This window comes from Ruditapes philippinarum, unplaced genomic scaffold (assembly GCF_026571515.1).
Source record: "Ruditapes philippinarum isolate M1 unplaced genomic scaffold, ASM2657151v2 ctg13820_1_1_1_1, whole genome shotgun sequence".
Lineage (NCBI taxonomy): Eukaryota > Metazoa > Mollusca > Bivalvia > Venerida > Veneridae > Ruditapes > Ruditapes philippinarum.
Genome location: NW_026854145.1, coordinates 675 through 24606, shown reverse-complemented (window position 1 = coordinate 24606; position 23932 = coordinate 675). Strand labels below are relative to the sequence as shown.

Here is a 23932-nt window from a genome sequence, read left to right as displayed (position 1 = left end):
ATGTCAACAAGCGAAAATTAACTTAACTTCATTTGCACACTAATAGGATTTGGTACACAGAGTTTTTCACACATTTGTGTTTTGATTGTTGACACTTGTGACAGTCCGAGGCGGCGTTCTCTAAACACACAGTTTCTTGACCGTCAGGTAAAATTGGCCTCATCTCAATTCATCTCAATTAGCTGACTATTTAGCGGTCGCGGGTCGCGTTGAGCAAAATCGCTAAATTTATTAAAGATATAGAGAGACAACTAGAACTTATCCAAAGGACACGAATGCCCTAACTGTGAAGATTTGCTCGTAAACAAGAGCATGCATATCTGTATGTAAGATTTATATGTGGAACTTTTTCATTCCACTGTCTCATTTCTGTACATATACCTAAAATGATCTACAGGTAACCTTATGTACATGTTAAATTAAATTACAAATGTAAAATTTATATGTTCAATAATTATTATTTATATGGAATATAGTGAAAGAAAATCAACAAAGGACCATAATTCTGTTAAATTTGGTCACAGCAAAAATTTCTTCCTTTCCTACCACCTACATATCAAAGCTGTTCATCCCTGGAATATTAAGCAAATCTGCCATCCGGTTTAAGAGGAGTTCTGTTCACAAAATTTCTATATGGTACCGTATATAGTGAAAAAATCAACAAAGGGTCATAATTCTGTTAAATTTGGTCGCAGCAAAAATTCCTTCCTTTACTGCCATCTACACATTAAGGCTGTTCATCCCTGGAAGTTTAAGCAAAATCTGCCATCCGGTTTAAAAGGAGTTGCGTTCACAAAATTTCAACATAGTATATAGTGAAAACATCAACAAAGGTAGAAATAAGACAAACCTTTGGCGAAAACGAAGTGCTTTCAAAAGTACTTATTACATTTAACTATCTTGAAAGTTTGATTGAATTATGGTAAAATTATTCTCTCCAAAATACGATATTTAAGATTTACAGATACACATGAAGATATTCAATCATGAATGTGCAACATAACAGCAATAACGGCCAAATATCGGCAATCGTTATGTTACAATAACAAAACCGTCTTAAGTGACTGTGCAACGCTGTTTAAGTGGAGCAAACTGCCTTAACATAAGTAAAAGCTTACAACAGCAGAAATGTCTACTATTATCATTTGAATTCGAAAAAGCAACAAATAAAACAGTTTGTTTTTAGCTTCAAACTCCTTTTTAAAGATATGATTGAATCTTGGATATAAATTTAAACGTTGAAGCATTTAGGGCAATGAAGTTCACACGATTATAAACTTAAGTAAAGAAGTATATTTTTTTAAGATGCGATAACAACGGAATAAAAATTTGTTATAATCAATACAATAATGATCAAATAACAAATATTTAAGAAAATAAATATACAAGTGATTGTTTAGAAAAAATCATTGTCATTTATTAATTATTCTAGATGATTCTCATGAATGTTTGCATTCAGGGGAGCGGTGGCCTATTGGTCAAGGTGTCTTTCTCTCAACCCAGAGATCACTGGTTCGAGCCCTACTCGGGTCACGACCATATTTCTTCATACGACACCAGTACTGGTTGGTTTTAGGAAGCAAACTCGAACCTGATTAATATACGTTACAAAAACTTGTTTCGCAATCGAGCTAATTTAAATGTGTTTAAATTGAACATCCCTAGCAACCTTCGGTATTCTCTCTCCAGACCAATTCCTTTGATATATGAGCTTTATATAATCAATTATAAATACAATATTTACCAATTATAAATACACTATACGTATCTTTATATTTAGCATGCCTCAAAATTCATATTCAATTTATCAAAATTTAAAGTTTAAACGGTTATAATTAATTACAGTGTTGTATAGTGTGCAAATCAAGATTTTTACCTGATCTTATACTCTAAAGTTACCAATAGCATACCCATATATCCATAGGCTAACCATAATATATTATTAGTTATAAAGATTTTGACAGGTTATATGGTCTTATATAAACGGTTGTTTGTATATATATCTGAGGATTGGCACACAATCGTTTATATATGGCCATATAACCTGTCAGGGATCTTTATAACGAATTTAGAATACAGCAGACTGCCTTTCTTAGAGAAGAAAATGAGAATTTTTTCTGATAAATTGAAAGCAGCCGCGATATTAAACTGTATAACGTCAAGCTTATCCAATGAAAAAATGACGTTACAAACATAAAGCAACATATAATTATAGATATATCAACAGGAAGAAAATATTAATGTAATAAAGATAGGAAATTCTACATAAACAATTAAGCTGTATCACATAAAAAATCTCACTGACTGAATTATGTACATGTACGTATCTTTCACTATGATATAGGTCAGTAGTTTGACACATTGAAATAAAAGTTATTGCCGTATAAGTATCAAAAGAAAAGGTTCCTGGGAACAATTATATACAAATGTGCCTATTGTCATTATTACACAGAAAAAGAGGGCTTTCACCAAATTTACGATTCATTCTGACAAAGAAAGCATCAAATGTATTTATTGCTGTTTTTATTAAATATTGTATTTTTTTTAATGATGTACTATGTAATTGCCATTTCAGTAAGTCATATAGAAGTTTTTTTAGGAACGTATCAAATGTCAAAGCGCTGCTATATAACCTAATAGAAAGTCAGTAACATACATTAACAAATAGACGCCCTTGAAAGTCAGTAACATTTTAACATGACAATTTATTAATTCCAAAGATACATGAACATTTTTAATTTATCTGTACTAGTAACACTAGGTAGTGGTTAGTGAAACAAATGAAAATGAAGTTCAAAGTAAAACGTGCTTTTACATCATTTCTCCTAATTTGGCTTCACTCATTTTCGTTTAGCAGTGAGAAAGAGATCTATCTGTCTGACATGGTGGCGGAAATTAGAGAAGAATGGATGCAAACATACATTACAGCGATATATTCCTTATGTACACATGTAATTTCTACATCTGAATTAAAAATTCGTCAAGGAAATTTGACTATAGAGCCAATTTTACAACGGAATAAGACATTTTGTTGTTTGGTGTTTGATTGCTTTGAGCCGTACGTTCCTACAAGTAATTGCTCGAATCGTCTACACAGTCTTCAATATTCAGTGAACAGGCAGTATTTAGAGTATACAATATGTTTGGACGCCTATAAATACCGCGATGATAATTACCAAACAAGTAAACCTGGTAAACAAGATTCTAGATTGTTTGGACATTTAACAGTTGGTAGTTGTCCGAAAAATTCTAGTTCTCACGAGCGCTCATTATGTACAAATGTGACAAACGAAGAGTTACAGCCCCTGACAGATACAATTCCGGTTACAGCAAATGATGTCCATTTTACTAATAGATTTTGTGCGGCATGTCATGGTTTCAAAAGTAAATATACGTTTTGGGATCTGAAAATACAGTAAGTGCATCATCTTTACTATATCGACCATACTTGTGCAATGAAGATATTCGACATTGATTTTTTTGTAAATAATTGAATCTTTTTACCCGTGCCTATCAACAGCATTTATCAAGAGCAATCAACAGATGGTTTCATTTTGTAGAAGAAATCACTTGACGGAAGAGATTCTATCAAAACATTCTTTTAAATTTTAAAGATGTTTCAGTATCATAGATTTGATAAATTATGTTATCGAATTCCATAAAATGCTATGTGAATCATTTGAATTAAAATTTTGGGATAAACCATTTATGCTAGTTCGCCTCACAATATGTTCCTATTAAACAGACAAATGTCCCCCTCTCCTCACCCGGAATTGTTTTATTTCTAAAAATTCTTTTGTTTGTTCTGAGCAATACTTTTCTGAAAGCAATTTATTGAAAAAAAAGATATTTTTTTGGGCACATTTTAAATATGCTATATTCAGATGCTTTCCATGTTTCTGGCAAAGATGCATGGTCAATTGAATTGAATTGACTAATGTTTACTTTAAAACAAAATAAGGTAATATCCGAACTCGAACACGACCCCGCTAAAAGTGAGAGACGTTTGGTTTACGTATGCCTCATGATCTTAAAACATCCTAACGTCTTTTTTCTAATCAGGTTTTAAGCATATAGTAAACATGCGTTAGATAGTAATTGTGTTCTTGGATAATTTGGCGCTACAAATGTGCTAAATGCCTGCAATTCTGGCACTGCACTTTATGTACGAATTGTTTTGCAACTCCAGAATAAGTATGATATAATATCGACTGATTTTATTAAGACGGTTATCCTTTATGTTTTAAAAAGATAATCTACAACTTTTACTTTAAAGTTACTATATTCTTAAATTTCCAAATTTTCTATGAACGTCCAAAATTTAAACCGAGGTTAGCGACTGCTGTCACATATTTGTGGCATTATTATCTGAACCTTTTCATAACTCGTTTTTTTCTTTCAGATGTGCCGATACCTCAAAGGAACTATATGTTTCACAAACCAATATAAGTAGAGTTATAAAGGAAAGGAAAGACTGTTTTCTACAACATGAACCTCCTGTCCTTGCTTCAACACTACCCATGTGCCAGTTACGTATAATAAGGTCGTGCAATGTATCAGGAGGTTGGACAAACTACAACAAAATAATAGAAGATCTGTGCTTACACCCTTTTATTGAAAGAGTATTTTCAAAAAGGACGGGTAGAAATGAGATAAAGTAATATGCCTTTGTCAAGTTGATATTTTATTGTACACATTTCTTTTTACGTTCTTTCTAACTTTACAATTATTAAAATATTCGGAATGATACATGGGTAGGATTTATTGTAATTGCTTATATTTACATGTTTCGCTTATTAAAATAAAGGTTTCTGAGAATTTCTAGGCCTATACAGGGTCTTTCAATTTCTATTTGAAAGACACTGGCCTATATTGATTAAGGTTCAAAATATTAAAATTAAGGCTCATTAGCATTTTAAATAATGAACCTACAACATGCACCTACCTGTATTCTTGCAACATAAAGATCGACTGACATTATGATAATATATAAAGTATATAGTAAAGATGACGCTTAGCAAAACAAATAAACAAAAGACTTAACTTTATTAAAATTAAATACATTTTTTGTTCGCTGGTTCAACAGAACATTCATTGCAATTTAGCTGTCATTCTACTTATGATTAATCAATTATACGCAGAAGTGTAATTTAACTATTCGTTTTAACATAAATAATGCATTTACTGCTTATCTTGTTTTTCAGGTACAAAAATGTATTTTGTGCAATATGTAATGGTATTTCGAAAATAGGGTCTGGAGACTGCATGTTCCCCCAAGATCCCCCTGCTTTACCTCCAGATTTTGACATGCTCATTTCTTTCAATACGGAAAAGTCACATGAAACCGTTGAGGAAACTCTCTGCCCACTTCGACACATTTTCATACCTCTTGCAGTAAGTTAGCTTGTTGTTGTTGTTTTTGCATGTTGGGAAAATTGTCGTCTGCTAAATTGGCATCTTATCAATTTTTCATAGTATCCAATCTTCTCAAGATGAATTTTAAAAAAGCTTGATACTTGGTATCAGGTGTGGTACCGAGCTCTTTGCAAAGGTAATTGTGTCCGCTATTCGCAGCCTTAGTGGAAGCTTTTTTATTGGGCCGACTTTGATGGTACATGTTCACAAAATTTCATGAGTTTGAAATAATATATTTAATGCACATGATGACATGCAGAAAGAAAAAAATGCTGTATTCATTATCCAAGACATCATGAAGAATATTTCTTAACTTCTCGTTATCAATACAACGCAATGTTAGTATCCTTCCGCGCTGCTTATTTGGGGATCTTTGGTTTATTTGGAGGCAGTGATCTGGTGGCAGGACTCACGCTAAAGGATTATTATTCAGATCGTTCTTTTTGCCCTAAATATTATGTGTACTTTAGTCGTCTTCCAATATGTACATGTATGTACAATAAAATAACATTAAATTAAGGTATAAAATTACGATCTGGGAACGAAATATCCATTGTTTAAGACGTTTCAAGTAGTACACAGTAATACTTCCGTGAGAAATTTTGTGCATTGCTTCGTTTCTCGCAGATATAAAATGGGTGGTATAATACCGTAATGCGGGGTATTATCAGGCACATGTTTCAAAAATGAATATATTTTTCCTTCTTTAGAAAGAGTGAACATGAGTTTTATAATGTTTAAATAATAGTGTTAGATCATGTTTGATGCTTAAAATAAGTACAAAGTACCAAAGAATGTAAAATAATTTGTCGTAAAAAAGCAAAATGTCAACAAAGTGGTATGACTTCCATACAAACAACTTAATTATAATAATAACAAATTGCTTACAAGCAACAGCACTATAGGTTATTAGCCGTTAAGTATCTAACCAGCAGTAAAGGTACTTCGCCGTTACGTATCTAACCAGCAGTAAAGGTACTTCGCCGCATCGTATCTAACCAGCAGTAAAGGTACTTCGCTGTTACGTATCTAACCAGCAGTAAAGGTACTTTCGCCGTTATGTATCTAACCAGCAGTAAAGGTTCTTCGTCGTTACGTATCTAACCAGCAGTAAAGGTACTTTCGCCGTTATGTATCTAACTAGCAGTAAAGGTACTTTAATCGTCTACATGTTCCAGTTTGACACAAAATTACAATTGCAACTACTCGGCCCTTTCCGCCAGTCTTCGGATAAGGACCTCGAACACAAAAGTATGAATACACAGAACGGATGCGGTATTTCGGTCTAATTAACCTACGCTAAGAAACTAAACATGTTAACAAATAGTAATTTAATGCTTGGAGTTGTTGACAAGTTTATTTCCAATAAATGTAGTAAAAGTCTATCTAAAATAAGTGAATTCATAGGTTCAAAAGCAAACAGTACATTATTTATGATTTATTATTATGGTTGTAGAAACCGAAAGTACAAAAAACCAAGCTGTTGACATTTAGTCGGATTTGTTTAAAATTGAACATCAGTGGGCATACTTAAATTACAAATTGTTGTCAGACATATTTTCTCCCTAACCGGGAGACACGTTAGATGTCAAATATATACATTCGTTTTACTTATCTCTGTTTCTTTTTACATCTGAAACCACGAACTAGAACTACTTTCAATCCGTATTGTTTCCGGGGTTATTATAGATAATAGACGAGGCAGTTCCGAATGACAAAATTATTCACGTTACAATTACTTCAGTTGAAAACGGATGTTTGGTTTTTGACTTTTCGACAAAAAGATATTTTATACGCGAAAAGAACTCTAGGGTGCAAAGAACTAATTTTATGAGAGTCATACATGTAGTTACTTCGGCGATGCCCTATCGTCGAAAATAAGAAAGAACCGAGAAAAAAATGGCGGCCATTTTATTTCATTTTTTAGAAAATAGACCACGTGACCAGATTTTATACAGTGCAAAATTCTTAGTCACGTGGTACACTTGTATTAACAGTAAGAATAACTCCCAGAGGCCTATAGGAAATTAACATTAAGAAAATTGAGGGGTAACTGTATCATATTACCCAGGGGCAAGTAATCTATATAGATTGTTCTAGTTCCCTCCCCTGGCCGCAATCGATGGTTAAAAAATTACATCGGTATACACATAGCGTGATTTGTATAGATTGTAGTTTGTTAGCCTTTGCCAAAGGCTAACAGTATGCTGATTATTGCAAGTTAAATTTTGAATTGAATTGTATGGTCACTTATTTTTCATTAATATAAACTTATCAATTTATTGTCTTTTTTTTCTTTTGATTTTAGAAAAAGTGTATGAAGACGCACTGTTCCTCTCCGATGCCAACGGATATTTTACACAATAAATGCTCATCCCCATCACCCGTTAGACCTGATACGCCAGTCAGAGTGGATAGTGCATACAAGGTGCGTCTGGACACCGTTATGACACTGTCATTACGACATGAAGTTGCGACAGCCATTTTAGCAAGTATATCCGAACTATACAACGTAAGATATACACTGATGTTTGCTTATGAGCTTCAGGAGGTCATACACAATTGCACTGATGATGTCGAGGGACATTTCGACGTTGTATATTGTCATTTTGAAATAGTTACTTTTGGGACACAGCACCAAGAGGCTTTAAATTCAAGAAATACATTCCCTTCTGATAAATCAATAACAATAAATGGAACAGCCGTCAAGATTCAGTTTTTACAATATGTAACTGATCCTAGTTTCACAGCTTACGGCAAAGGTCGTACTTCAATCGAAAAATTGGAATGCATTCACAATCCATACAGCAATGCCGTTCTCATAATGTTTCCGTTAGAACGTTACTGGCCTATAAATGCTCATAGAACATACAGTATTTCTTACATGGACTGTCCAAGTAGTGTGATACCTCTTCAACTGTTTCACATTGAAAGATATGAGCGTGGACTTCGTTTTCCGGAAACAGACGTCATTGTCTCCTTCAATGATTTTAAAACATTCAATTCTACACATGTCTTTGTCTGTCAAGAGACATTGCTCGCCATGAAAATAGTATCAAAGGCCGGAAAAATGACAGATGGTTACCGTGGGTCGATTGTTCTGTTGCTTTACATAGCACTACATAAAACAGTGCTTTGAATAACTGACAGACTGCAGACGACAACAACACGAATTTTGACGACAAAGACCTGCACATACAAGATTTTCACTACATCCAACATGAAGTATCAAATTTTAATGGGCTAAAAAAGTACATGTAACAATGTCATCTATTGCTCAATATTTATTTTTAAAACGAATCAATCAATTGCCTATGTTAGGCTATAATTTAAGGCTTTAGCAATGATCGTTTTATATTAACATCTAGGTAATTAAGCAACACAAAAAAAATCTCCAAAAAATAACTAATGTCGATATTTTCATACACATTCTTCAATTATTATATATAATTATAAAGTTGTTACATTATATTTCAGATAATAAAATCTAAAAGCATACCACAAGACTGAATGTAAAACATGAAGTTTTTCTTTCATTAAAAACTAGAAAGCAAAATATGCAAATTGTATTAGAATGAAAGTCAATTATTTCCATGACATTAATCCTACTTGGACATGAAGTCAAAATATTATCAAGACATTTTCCTATTTGACAATGCATTAAATCATTTTCATGATTCTACCTAAATACGAAATCTATTTATATTCATGACAGTCATGGACAGAGCTGCATTACTGGTACTGGTACTGCAGTACATACTGCAGTGTTTTTGCAAGTATTGGTACTGATACTGATTTTCTTTTACAAAATGTTGCTACTACTTGTACTGGTACTGCATTACTGTCTTAAAAAGCGGTACTGCTACTGCATTCCCTGGCCGTACTTTGCTTTTGATAAAAAAATGTCATCAGTTTTTCTCAAAAAGTGAAGCTGTAAATCACATGTGTTATTTTATTTTTGTGAAAAAGTTAGTTTTCAAATCTTACTTATAACTATGAAAAACAAGTTATAAAAACTGAAGAAAAGATGTATCATTTAAATATGTAAATATACATTATATGTTATTTTATTTGACAGTGTTATTTATTCAAACCATTATGATATGATGAAGCTAAAATCTAGTACTGGTACTAGTAATGGTACTGCATAACTTAAAAGTACAACACCCTTGGTACTGATGCAGCTCTGGTCATGAATTCATGATATTGTTCCTAAGTTGACATAAAATTAACTTATTTTCATGGCATTAAACTAAATTATTCTGATGAAAAATTACAACAGTAACTTCAGAAGGAAAGAAACAATATTTAACTGTCTACAAAATTTAGTGCATTTTATACACTGCGATAATCTATTATGCAGAAAAAACCTTCCCATCAGGGTCCCTCAAAATGAACACTTCTTAAGTTGTGAGCAAATAATTGTAAAAAAGTATAATTGTTAACTGATTATTACCAACATGGAAAGAAATTATGTTTGTTTTTCTATTCAACAGTTTATATACATATACTCATAGATCTATATATTCCTTTAAGTCTATGATAATCATGGATATTACATTAAATAATATGAAGTATAAGATTTAAATACTAAGGAAAAAACACACAATATTATTTTTTCATAATCATTGCAATATTTCAGACTGTTATAGGTCTGTTATAGGTCAATTTGTTTCTAAAACAATACGTACATATAGAAAATGAAAAAAAAACGATCCTGATATACTGTGTCAAAATCAGCCTGAATTCAGCGCAATTCCTAGCAACATGAAAAGGCCTGGTGATTTCTTCAAAAAGTGTTTTTCTCTGTTTTATTTCTGGATATAATAATACTAAGAAGTATATTGATTTCTTTCTCTGGCAAGAAAAATATATATTCTATAGTCTTTGTTATAACACAACTATAAATATTTCAATGTAGTTTTCACCAGAGAGGCAAATAGGGACAAGAGGGAAGATAACAATCAAAGAGATGAGAAGAAAACAAACCTGGAGAAAATGGAATGCTTTGAGTACTTATCACATTTAAATATCTTAGAAGTATAACTGAACTATGGTTAAGAAATTCTCTGCAATCACAAATAGTAGATATTCAATAGTATGATACCTAATGTGCCTCATCCTTATTTCAACAATAGTTAGAACAAAACAAAATACAAAACTGCTATAACTTGTGTGCAACACTGACTTTTGTGGAGTGAAACATGAAGATATTTCTGCCTTGACATGAAAAAAACTTGAAAAATGAAATATTTTAACATCTTTAAATATGAATAGTTGATGAAATTATTTGTCTTAAAAAAAAGATTTTTGAACTTTTTAGTTATATCTGAATTATGAATATATAAATGTGCAATCTATATAAAATACATGTACAGTACATAACATGAATTATGCAAAAGGTGAAGCATTACGGGATATGATAAAATCACAAGATTAAAATTAGCATAAAAAATATAACATATCTTATAATGCGATAACAAGGGAATAAAAATGAAGTAAAATCAATATGTAATCATCTAACAAGGAATTAAGAAAATATATATACAACCAATTGGACGGTATCAAATTTGACAAAATCATTTTTCATTATTGCTAAATTATGAAATAATGCATAAAAATGTTTGCCTCCTACTTCCCTAGCAACCATGTTTTATTTCCTCTCTCCCTAGCAACTCTTATTATTTATGAGCCATTTTCATTATCATTCATAAATACCATGTATTTCAAATTATCTATGTTTTATTTACAGCAGATCTGACAGCAACATGCCTCGATATTCATATTGATTTGTATCAAAATTTAAATCATTTAACCAAGTATTATTCACTTACAATCCACTTTTGTTTATGTATAACATGTCTAAATATCCAGAGATAGGTCTTAATATACATGTATTTATCAATTAAGTAACATGTAGAAATAATTGTGGTGATAATTATAAAACATTGTCTTATTTTGGAGAACAAAAACAAAGATGACAGTTGGATTTTAAATACATATCTTAAAATAAGGGAGGTAACTGTCAAAATAGGTTTTACAATTAAATTTTGAGTTGTTTCCCTTAGACAAATTTTCTGGATGGCAGGTTAAAGGGGACCACATGGAAAACAATCTTCCTTTCAGTCTCAGCTGCCACACTGGAAAGGCTGAACAAATTTTAGGAATTAAGTTTAACTTTTTAAAACTGTTAAGACATCTTGAAGCGAGAAGTTTTTAAAGGGGCGAAATAATTTTGCGAAGGACTCAGAAACAAACATTTGTCTTGGCCTTTTTGTGAAACAAACTATTTGATAAATTAAGTGGTAATATTAAGATGAATGCCCTTGAAAGAAATATACAAAATACATATTTTCTTATTTTCTTTCTTACACCGACAGTTTAAAAACTTAAATCTATGAAAGATTACAACATTACCAAATATTCTTTATACATTTGTATCTCAAGCATCAAGGTATTGTTAGACAATGCTCTGCGTGACCATAACCCTTCCAGGAAAAAAAAAATCATTATGCTTTATACTGTAGGCTGATACATATTGATTTCTGTATTTATTAAACCATTAGACAGACTGCCTATAATACATGGGTCTGATTCTGATGTTGTTCATATATCAAAAAATGGTGATTTAAGATAAACATGTAAATCATTAGGCGGTAACTTCCTCTAAAATTTGTATACAAAATTATTGAATATGCCCTGTAACCTGAAAATTCTAATACTTTACTGTTATAAAAAAATATTGTGTGCTAGTATAAGAAGTTTGTGCATCAGTTACATGTAATCTCATACGTTGATAATACTGTAGTGCTCATAGTATTTTATATATCTATTACAGACTGGATTAAAATTGAGCTGCCTCACATTGAAAAAATACATCAATGACTTATCTGTATAAAATTTTCACTGTCATACAGCTCAATTTTGGTAAATGCATGATTTAAAATAGAAAATATTGGCTAAGAAGTTTTTACATGAAAAGGTACATTGCAGCAGTTTAAACAGATACAGTTTAGCTCAAAATGTAAGTTATATCAGATAATACATATATAGTGTGTGCTATAATCATACTGCAAATGAGCATACATAAAATCTTTCTCCAATGTAATCTGTTTAAACCAAGAAACTTCTCCATTGAAGAAAATTCTAAATTCTTAAAAGACCCTGTAATATTTAACCCTTTATACCAAATAATTAAAACTGTTAAAAATCTTATTTTGTGTATTACATAATGGATTTCTGAAATAAAATGAGATCAATGGTGGAGAAGGAACGGTTATATTTGAATGATTTAAAAAACAATACCCTTCACCAAAACGTTGAGTCAATCCTTATCATTTAACAAGGGTGCCATAGTCACAAAATACGCCCGTTTACGAAAAAGCTTTAGATGGAGATGGGGGCATTATGGATAAGTGTTATCTAGCAAGCAAGTTTTTATTCTTGGCACTGTGTTGTTAAATGAACCTTAAAACAAATCAATAGGGAAGATATGCACAGAATGTGTGACCTTGACCTTGGTCGCAGGGACCTGAATTTTATGCACGGCACTCAGCCTCACAATGATGAACATTTGTGCCAAATTATATTGAAATCCCTCTATGCATGTAGAAGTTTTGCTCCAGACAAGTGTTTTTCTATGAGCTCTAACTGTGACCTTCACCTTTGACCTAGAGACTTGGTTTATGTGCAGGGCACTACGTCTCATGGTGGTGAACAATTCTATAAAAGTAACATTAAAATTCCTCCATGCATGTAGAAAATATGCTCCGGACAACATCTGGATATTTAATCATCTCCAGTGACCTTGACCTTGCAAATATTAACCTAAATTAAATGTGTAATGGTGAACATTTGTGCCAAGTTATATTGAAAACCCCCTATGAATGTAGAAGTTTTGCTCCGGACAAGCGTTTTTCAATGAGCTCTAAGTGTGACCTTGACCTTTGACCTGGAGACCTGGATCATGCATGGAGCAATACATATCATGGTGGTGAACATTTCCATAAAGTATTATAAAAATTCTTCCATACATGTAGGAGATATGCTCCAGACAAAATCTGGATATTTCACCATCTTTAGTGACCTTGACCTTGCATATATTGACCTAAAGTACATGTGTCACAGCCGTAGTCATTATAATGACCATTTGTGTTACAATCCCTCAATAAATGATGATTAAATCGTCCCTATACACATCTTCATATTTTTATCTTTTTTTAAACGGGCGTATAAAAAGTACATGTAATTTAATAACTAAAAAATTCTGATTTAAGATTTTATTCTAGGGAAATACATTTCATTACAATTCTTAATCTTTGAATGAGCTGAACTGATATTTACTTGAAAATTAAAAATATAATTAAATTTTCTATGAGAAAGTATTTACATTTGATAAGGTAATTACTGTATGATCTTTATGAACAAATACCAAGTCTACAGAACACCATAGTTATCACAGTTAAGAATCTTGACCAATGAATGAAACATGTGTAAATAAATGTTACATTCTTTACAACATACTCAAGTCCAAGAAAGAGGATTATTTCATGCCCTTTGATTAAATTCTATTTTTAGATCAAGGGGAGTAATTGTGTAAATCATTTATGAACAAAGAAAAGTAATAACTTTGTTGTCTCCCTTTGATTAAATTCTATTTACAAAATCTGGATATTTCATCATCTTTAGTGACCTTGACCTTGTATATATTGACCTAAATTATATGTATCACAGCCATAGTCTTGATAATGACCATTTGTGTTACAATCCCTCAATTAATGATGACTAAATGGTCCATATACACATCTTCATATTTTTATCTGAACTTTGACCTCTATGTGTGACCTTGACCTTGGCCGCAAGGACCTGAATCTTGCACGCGACACTCCGCCTCACAATGGTGAACATTTGTGCCAAGTAATATTGAAATCCCTCTATACATGTGGAAGTTTTGCTCCGGACAAGCATTTTTCAATGAGCTCTAAGTGTGACCTTGACCTTTGACCTAGAGACCTGGTTCATGTGCGCGACACTGCTCCTCATAGTGGTGAACATTTATATGAAGTTTCATTAAAATCCCTCCATACATGTAGGAGATATGCTCCGGACAAAATTGGACGCCGCCCGCCCGCCCGCCCGCCCGACCGCCCGCCCGCCCGCCCGCCAGGGGCGTTCCCATAATACGTCCCGTTTTTCAAACGGGCGTATAAAAATGCATTGTTACACTGTTAATGCTCATAAAAATCTGATTAATTCTAAATTGAACCAATTAACTTCTAAACCTTAAACAGTTACCATAACTGAATACAATAATAATTAAATGTTTAGATACAGTGTGAGGACTTGATGTGAAACAATTGTAATACAATAATCATTTAAAATTAGCTTTACATAAAATGCAAACAAAATGCAAATCACCAGTTTTCAAAATTTAATAAACAGCTTTCAAATGTTAAAAACATGAAACAAAATCTAAAACATCACAATAATAAAAAGTATCTTTAAATTCTTCTTTGCACACTTAAAATAAGCTTTAAAAAAACTTAAACTAACACTACAAAAGAAACAATATCAGGGTACCAGTCTCCCAAAAAAAGCAGACTTGTAACTGGTCAATTTCACTCATTTTGAATTCAAAATCAGCCAATCAAAAGTTTAAAAGCCAGACTGGTACCAAAACTAAAATACAAGCAATAAAACCCTTTGCCAAATAAATGCTTCCATATAAGCAGAACACAATTCAATCTAATATGTAAACACAGTTTTCGGAACCAATGATCTCCCAAGCTATTGTGTATCGTTAAAATCATCTATATCTTATTAAATGACGACAGATAAAACTGTTAACAATAAAAAACTTTTTATAAAAGTACTTTTATTAAAGTTTCTGTTAAACACAATGCAATTTGAAAATTATCAATTAACTAACAGACCTTTCAACTAGAAGGAATAAATCAAAATCTAAACTTTATTTCACTTTGAAAAGTCACAATAGTTTCATATTGTATTAATCGACACAAAAGCATGTTGCTTCACTAATAAAACATTTGAGACATTGCAATAAAAATCTACCATGTAATGGTTTTTCACAGAGCTTCTTACATTATACACACTATCTATTTAAGGACAGCTACACATGTACTTTATATTTAAAATTAAAAAGATTAATATGTTAAAACAAAAAAAAAGAAAAAAATTCATCTCTGGGGCTCCATAGTTTTTATTAAAAACCACAAAAATTTTCTTCAAAATGAGTGACCTGTGAAAAAGTAAGTGTTAAAAAACAATCTGCTAAATGTGGTGCACAGTGGCTTTATGTCAACTTGACAATGAAAATATAAAATGTTTTTGATATCAGTGCTTTAAATTCCATGAATTTATTTTAACAGTTAAAAAAAAAAAAAAAAACACTCTCAATCAAAATGATTCCAACTTTCAAAACAATCCACAAAAACAATACACTATCAAGTAATGAGAACTCTTGAAATAAACATATACTTAGGCCTTATTTTTTGAATAAATTATTATTCAATAATTAAATGAAGTTTGTGTTTTTCTTATTAAGAAAATATTTAGGCAAAAATGTAAGAATGAGCTTGATAAAAAAAATGTACCATTGCAAAACATGAACACATTGTTCTCATTTCCATCTCATCTATATGTTTCCAACATAACACAATCATTGTATATTCACATACCAAATATGAACTTATATTTTCACATACCAAATATGAACTTATATTTTCACATACCAAATATAAGACTTATATTTTCACATTACAATATCATGATGCACACATATAGTAACAATATTTGATTGTTTCATTTCACATTTCTTTGTATTTTCATATTATGTTAATGTATATAGTAAAAACATCAAATTGTTACATATCACATGTCATTGTATCTTCATTAACATTCTGTTATCATAATGTATGCATTCAGTAAACAATCATAATTGTTCATTTTCTCATGTTACTGTATTATCACAAAACAATATTACAGTAATTTCACATCATATTATAGTAGTTTTTTGCAATATATTTCACATCACAATTTCAAATGTCTCACATATTCATGTTATCAAATTCTCAGATAACTTTTTTTCTCACAATACAACATGGTTCAAGCAGTTTGAAAGTTCTATAAATTGATTATGTCATGTATAACCCTTTACCCCTGATAATTTAGAAAACTGAAATCTTCTATATTAGTAAACCAATAAATTTTGTTTTGCAGAATTAAATCAAATTCAAAGATTACTCAAATCAGATTTTAGAGGGGTGAGGTGGAGGAAGGATCCGTAACCTCCATGCCAGGAAGGGCAGTGAGACCCTGGATTTTTTTTTATAATTAGACTTATATAAGTATACTCACATTTTGTCCTTCAAGTTTATAACTAGATTATGCTACTCAATAAAAACTTTGTGTCACATTTAAAAGCTTTAAATGTTTGAAGCATAAAGTACCCTAAACTGGTCTATCACATCTTTGGTATATGAAATTGTTTTATTGAATTCTAGGATATTTTCTTATCATACCTGTGTATTAAATAAATCTTTTCAATGTCAACTTTGTCTATTTTCCCCATTAAGAAAAAAATTCATTTTAGTCAAACTATAAGCATTCACACCTTGTGTTTTTTTTTCAACATATTCCTATAATTCTAAAATATTTATCTGGCAAATAGAAACTTGAATTATAAAATAAAAACCATTGGAAGTAAAATGGTAATTTCTTTCAAAAGCAACTAACAATGTTACCAATTTTTTTGATCAACAAACTTATTTCCTCTCCAGATAAATCATTTATCATATTAACATGTTTTTCAATCTGGCTATGAAATAACATCCAATAATCCAATAATAACATGACATAACATCCATAATAACACATAGTGGAGATAATAGTCATGCAAGATTACTTAAGCATAGCACATAGAGAGTAAGTCTGACTAGATCTTAGGCTTTCCTTTCCTCCAAAATCTTCAGAATTGCTGCACAATTTTCTTGTGCAATCTTGACAGCCCCTTCTATTTCTTCTGATACCTAAAAGTAGAATTATTGTATTACATGCATGTTGGTTGTTGTATGGGAGGATCATTTGAGCAGCGTCATGACAAAACCAACATAATGGGTTTGCGACCAGCACAGATCCAGACCAGCCTGCGCATCCGTGCAGTCTAATCAGGATCCATACTGTTCGCTATCAATTTCTCTACTTGTAATAGATTTGGTAAGCGAACAGCATGGATCCTGATCAGACTGCGTGGATGAGCAGGCTGGTCTGGATCCATGCTGGTCACGAACGCACTATGTTGGTTTTGTCGAGACGCGGCTCATTTGTTTTTTGTTCATTTTTGGCTGGTCGGTCCACATAATTGGCTTTAGTGGATAACTGACCAGTAACTTTCAAGCATTCCACAAGTGATCAACTGCTTATTCCATATGATTTCTGAATCAGCAGTAAAAGACAAATAAACATTATTACTAAGTCCAAGGTTTTTTGTTTCTGTTTTGTTTTTTTTTCTGTTTTTCTTCTTTTTTTCTTTTGGGGGGGGGGGTGTGTGTGTGTGTTTGTGTCCCACCAACAAAACTGCAGTACTGTGGTGATTTTCCAGCTTTACTGGTGCATTATTAAAGGCATGAGCGGGCACCTGAGTAAAACCACCAACGTTCCCTAAGCTTTTCACATAAATGTATCCAAAGGCCATTGTGGCATTTGAACCTACAGCAGTGAGAGGCAAGTGGTTTGAGCTTAGCAGGCAGAGATATGGGATGTGCAATTAAAAAAGCTTAAGAAAACATTTAGATTTTATATAATAAATATATGCACTTTTACAACATACTTGTACATGAAGTTTTGTTCAACTAGACTTGCCCTGATTTAAGATTGGAATGTAAGGAATTTATTATCTAAATATTTCACAAACTACTGCCATAATTAATAGGTGCCAATAATTTTCAAAATTTCAATTCAGTAAAAAGCATGCATAATTTTTACCTTCTTCTTGAAATCTTCATTTGTGACATCACCTAGGTTTGTTTTCACATTATAATAGGCTCCCCAAACTCCTGTCTCCAGCATTCTTACACCAACCTAAAATAACAGTTTGTCTGGTTTTATGCTGCACCAACACAGTAAATGTCAAATAACAGCTTTCCAGTATGGTGGGGGAATACCTCTGGTGCCCCTACATGTATTATTTCAGGCACAAAAGGGAACCTGAGTAGAACCACCAACATACCATAAGATAGCAGGATAGCCATCACATGAAAGAATCCTAAGAACCTGGTGGAATTCTGACCCTGAGCAGTGAGAGTTAAATGATCTTAACCACTCATCCACAAACAGTAAGTTGTCAAAAACCTACCGGCCAAAAACACTTTGGTTTTTGTTTGTCATACACTAATTATAACACACTTTTTGAGTGTATCACAGCAGTCTGTCTTCCAACCTTACCAGATTTCACTGATTATTGATCACCAACCAATAATTACCAATTTCACCATAGTGACTGACTACTAATTCCACACGATTTCTAAATCAGAGAGAAGCCTCAACACATCCAGTTGCCCATTGCATTTGCGAGTGAAAATTCGGGGCGGGCAAGAAAAAAGTATGGTGAGTAAGATTCTCCCGATCCAAAGGATGTTTCTCTAAACATTTACAATGAAGTTATTTGGTTTACAATCAAACTGCAGATACCATTTCAATCGTAAAAACTGTCAAGTAAAAAATGGAAACCAGCCTCATAGCTAAGTATAGTAGAACTTTAACAAATGCGTATGATGAAACGATTTACGTCACCCCCCCCCCCCTCTTCTGTAACAACAGCAGCATTCAACAATGTTCTAAGAGGATATAGGCAAATGACCATATAGACTCAATGTCTGAGATGAGTTGTCTTAGAGAAATTATGCCTTGCCAAGGATCAACCAAGGTTCAAGACAGCAATATTTACCTGTAAATCAGATTTACAGTTGATGTTTCCTATCTTGGCAAGTTCCTTCAATGGTTCCCACAATCCATTAGTTAGTCTGGATACAGTCAGTGGTACCTGTATAGCTGTACATAGGCCATCTTGCATTGCTGCAGAACGTCTGTCAAATATATATTAACAGTGGTATTTTATCAAATACAAATAGCTTTCAAACAATTTCGACCATCATTTATTCCTCATTCACTAACAATAACTACTTAAACTTAACACAATAAATATTAAAACTTTAACATTTGAAACCTTTACATGCGTGAAATTCACAAAGAATATCAGCTTTAATTTATTATTTCTCAGTGAAGCTGGTATCTAGGTAGAATCATAGACCTACTATAACTTATTTCTGATCACGGGATAGATTCTTCAATTGACAGTTATTATTATGTATTAAAAACTTATCAATGGAGGCTCAGTGTACTTACCCTAACCCTGCCCAATTTAAGTAACGGTCTAACATTGCTTTCAATTTGAAACAATCCAACAGTAATGTGAGAATTCAGTATCAAAATACAGAAAATTGTGTTCACAACCGTCTAGTTTGTTTGTTGTTGTCTTTTTTTTTCTTTAACACTGCTTTTAACACATTTTTGTTAATATCTCGACTGTCGATCCAACAATGTGATCTTGGATAAGTAACCAGTTAAATTGCGCATGGAAGACCCGCATGGAAGATCGGGAAACTGAATGTGTTAGCCTCATAAAATAAAGTCGTTACTTACTTACTTACTTACTTACTTAATTACCTTTTTCTAATCCTACATGATTTGTACATCAGCAGTGATAGACAAACAAGCGACCACTTTATTGCTGTCCCTATTACGCTAAGCAGGCGAACAACCAACAGTTTAAAACTGCTCAAATAGTACAGACATACAGATTTTCTTTTATTATCAGCCCTTGTGCTCACTGGGATTAATTAAATTAACTTTAATATTGTTTCAACTTACATATCTTGTTCTTCTTCAGTCTCTGCTGGTAATTTCAATGCAAGCTGTAGAAAATAGTCATAAGATAAATAAATAAGCAAAATTTGTTTTAACTACTCACAAACCAGGCATATGTGGATAATTTTGTGACATGGAAATATTTGCGATTTTAAATCATTTGCAAATATATTTGATTGCACAAAGATTATTTCTTTTAATTAGTTAAACTTTCTTCTATCATTTGAAAACACGTTTTCACACAGCAACTTACATGAATAAGTCTAACTGTTCATTGAACTGAGATTAATTTTTCTCATTGTTAGTTTCTTTAAGTGTTCATTCTCATCAAATCACAAATGTTTAAATGAAACAATATATGTGTTAATAACACAATAAATTATTCATATAACAAGGAAATGTTTCAAAAAATGACAAATATATGTGTGATCAGGTCCTTTATCAATCTTAAAATGTTTTTTTCCATTTATATAAAAAAGGTTTTTAAAAAACTAAATAAACAATTACAATATTCTTACTTTTTCTTTCTTTTCATTAAAAACGTGGGAAAAATTAAATTTTAAAAAGGCATTTGGGGCAAAATAGACAAGTTTTGAGCTTTTGTTTCGCCCCTTTTGGATATTAAAAGGGTTTTAAATTTTGGGGTTTTTTTTCACTCTTACTTACATGTTTCCCTACATGTTTCACTAAGCCGGGGCACAGCATTTGAAGGGTGTAAGCTTTCATTGCCTTTTAAAGTGGTGGGATTACTTTCTTATCTGCCATAAAACTCGAAAAATTTTGTTCCCGTTGTAAAAACCCTCCCATTACCCAAAGGCTGCCCCCAAAAATATAAAATAAAAAAAAATTTTAATGTGAGGGCTTCCCTAAAAACCAAAAAATGAAAAAATCAATAAAATCCTCAAAAAACAAGTAATAAAAAATTTGCTGGGGGAGCCCCTTTAAAAATTTAAATTTGTAATAATTTATCCAAAATTGCCCCCTTTAAAAGAAAAAATGAAAAAGATGCAAAAAGGCTGCTAATTTTAAAAAAATTAAAAAATGTCCCCGTTTAAAAGGCTGAATTTTCCAAAAAAGGGGAATTAAAAGAAGGCTGAATGTAAAAGGGTTTAAAAAACAAAGGAAAATACAAAAAAATTTAAACCTACCTGAGCGCCAGTGGACCTGTCACCCCCGGGTGATGGTGCCCTTTGACCCAACTGTCAGGATAAAGTCTTTCACATCCATACTTGCTAGAGGGCCTTCTCTTTCATCTGTTATCATATACCTGTACAAATATATGGATATATTTATGTTCTATTTCTAAAATAAAATGTTTTGTGGCAAGAAGTACTAAATAACTCTGAAAACAAACAATATTAACTAGTTAATTCCATCTTCTTGAATATATTAAACAATAATTATAAAGACTTTATAAAGATGTGTTTTAAAATTAACATTGGTCAGTTAAAGGGACTCCACTGAGGTTTTTTCTTGACATGATGGCACTGAAAAATATTTTTTCAGGATTTTATATTCATTTGATGTGGGTCTATACCAAATCTTCTATACAAAATTTCAGGGTGCAAAAATATTACCAATGATAAGTATTTTCAAGTATTTAATGTTATTAACTCAATTTGGGCTACAAAATTGATTTTCAATTTAATTCTGTGTATATATTTCTGTATTTTCTTAAACATATTCTCAGTTTTTAAGTGCCCCAGTAAATCTGTAAAAGAAATTATTAAATTTTATGTATTTGGGGTTTGGGACCTCAGCAGAGCTCTTTAAAAGTTGCAAAAGCAGAATGTTTTAGTAGATAAAGAGCTTATGGTTAGCAATTACTCAAACAGTTGTGTTTGCTTCTAGGTTTTGTTTATTATTATAATCATAGTAAGCTTTTATCTGATTCACTAGTGAAACTAATATTCATTGAAATCTTGTCAGGACCACAAATTGCTTTTATACTCTAATCAATAAATACTAAACTACAGTATAGATATAACTGCATGACTTGCTATTTTTTACATGCAAGATGAAAAAAATAATTTTTCAATTTTCCAAGGATTTCAAATAGGCCAGTGTGCACAACCATGAAGTCCAACAAGATTCAAACAAAAATAACATCTTCATAATACAGCATGTTTTGTGACATCAAATTTCATTGGACAATTGTGATTTTTTTCATATATTGACAGCAGCTGTGTATATAAAACTATATAAATGTTCACGATTATCCAATGAAAAAACAACGTTACAAAACATGCTGTATTATAAATAATAATATGTAAGTACATTACAAAAGTGTCATTAACCAAAGCTGAATTCCATATATGTTTCCTATGTACTTACTCTATAATTCTTTCTTTAGGACTAAATGGACCAAGTGAATTGAGGCCTAAATTTATTAATAACCTGAAAATACATGAGGCATATGTTAGTTTAATAAATAGATAGAATCATTAAAAAAGTTACAGAATTCAGAAAATATTTAAAGTAATATAAAAGATATTTCTGACTTAAAAAAGCTCATTGCTATTTATTAGAATTGTTAGAATGGAAAGTTGTGCTATTAGCATAAACAGGAAAGCTGAAACAAAAAGATAGTTCAAAGGCAAAAGTTTAAAAAACATTTAATGCTTAAATGGTGTTAAAGCTTCATGCCTCCAAACGGCAAAACATATTTCAAGAACATCAAACTTGTGAAAAATGTGCTAAGAATGTGCTAAGATTTTAAGAAAGGTAAAAGAATAAATAATAATATACATGTCATGTGTGATTTTAACGACTAATTTTGCAGTATTAATCACCATATTTCTATGTGTTAAAGGCTATAAAGGCTATTGTTACATATTTTGACCTCTTTTTGATAATTTAAAGCTCTCATATAACAGACCAATGTTTTGCATAAGGCATAAATATTTCAATGAAAAAAAGTTCCTAAAATGGGTCATGATAATTTGTTTGTTTTAGTTTGTTTTACGTCACATCGACACAGTATAGGTCATATCGCGACATTCCAGCTTTACTGGTGGAGGAAGACCTCAGGTGCCCTTCCGTGCATTATTTCAGGCACAAACGGGCACCTGAGTAGAACCACCGACGTTCCGTAAGCTAGCTGGATAGCTTCCTCAACATGAAAGAATCCAAAAGTCCCTGTCGGGATTTGAACCACAGCGGTGAGGGGCAAGTGGTTTGAAGTCAACGCTTAACCACTTGGCCACGGACGCCCCGGGTCATGATAAAACTCAACAATAAATACTGGTGAGCAACCTAGAACAACTTACTAGTCTTAGCTTCTGGTCCTCCTCTAGAATAAACAAAGTTACTTTTCTCCATGTAATGTTGTGCACATGCCATTATTTGCTTCAAGGGGAACCAGTCCTACTACCTGGAACCAACCACAGCAAATGTTCAACTCCTGTGGGAAAATAATACTCCAAATATAGCTACGTTTAGTTCTTTCTTAGCGTACATTTTGATTTTTAAAAAAATATGATCCCATTCACATGTTTAAAAGTACTAATAAATTCAAAATACTTTGATAAGAATATTATTCAAAAAGACCTTGACCATTATATCTAAAACATTA

At 31.9% G+C, this 23932-nt stretch overlaps 2 protein-coding genes across 2 annotated transcripts; one reads left to right on the top strand and one right to left on the bottom strand.

Moving 5' to 3' along the window:
- Nucleotides 1–7728: 7728 nt before the first annotated feature.
- On the top strand, nucleotides 7729–8554 carry LOC132739105 (uncharacterized; the record flags this gene model as incomplete). The annotated part of the gene is given in 1 exon segment (XM_060726755.1): nucleotides 7729–8554. A coding segment is annotated over 1 exon segment (826 nt), but the record flags the coding sequence as incomplete, so codon positions are not given.
- Nucleotides 8555–16964: 8410 nt separating this feature from the next.
- Nucleotides 16965–20465, bottom strand: LOC132739106 (formimidoyltransferase-cyclodeaminase-like). Its single transcript, XM_060726756.1, has 4 exons — nucleotides 20362–20465; nucleotides 19379–19517; nucleotides 18418–18513; nucleotides 16965–17462 (listed from the first exon to the last, which is right to left on the bottom strand). Exons 2-4 carry the CDS (start codon nucleotides 19502–19504, stop codon nucleotides 17376–17378), a joined length of 309 nt encoding a protein of 102 aa, XP_060582739.1. The 5' UTR covers nucleotides 19505–19517; nucleotides 20362–20465; the 3' UTR covers nucleotides 16965–17375.
- Between the last annotated feature and the right edge of the window lie 3467 nt (nucleotides 20466–23932).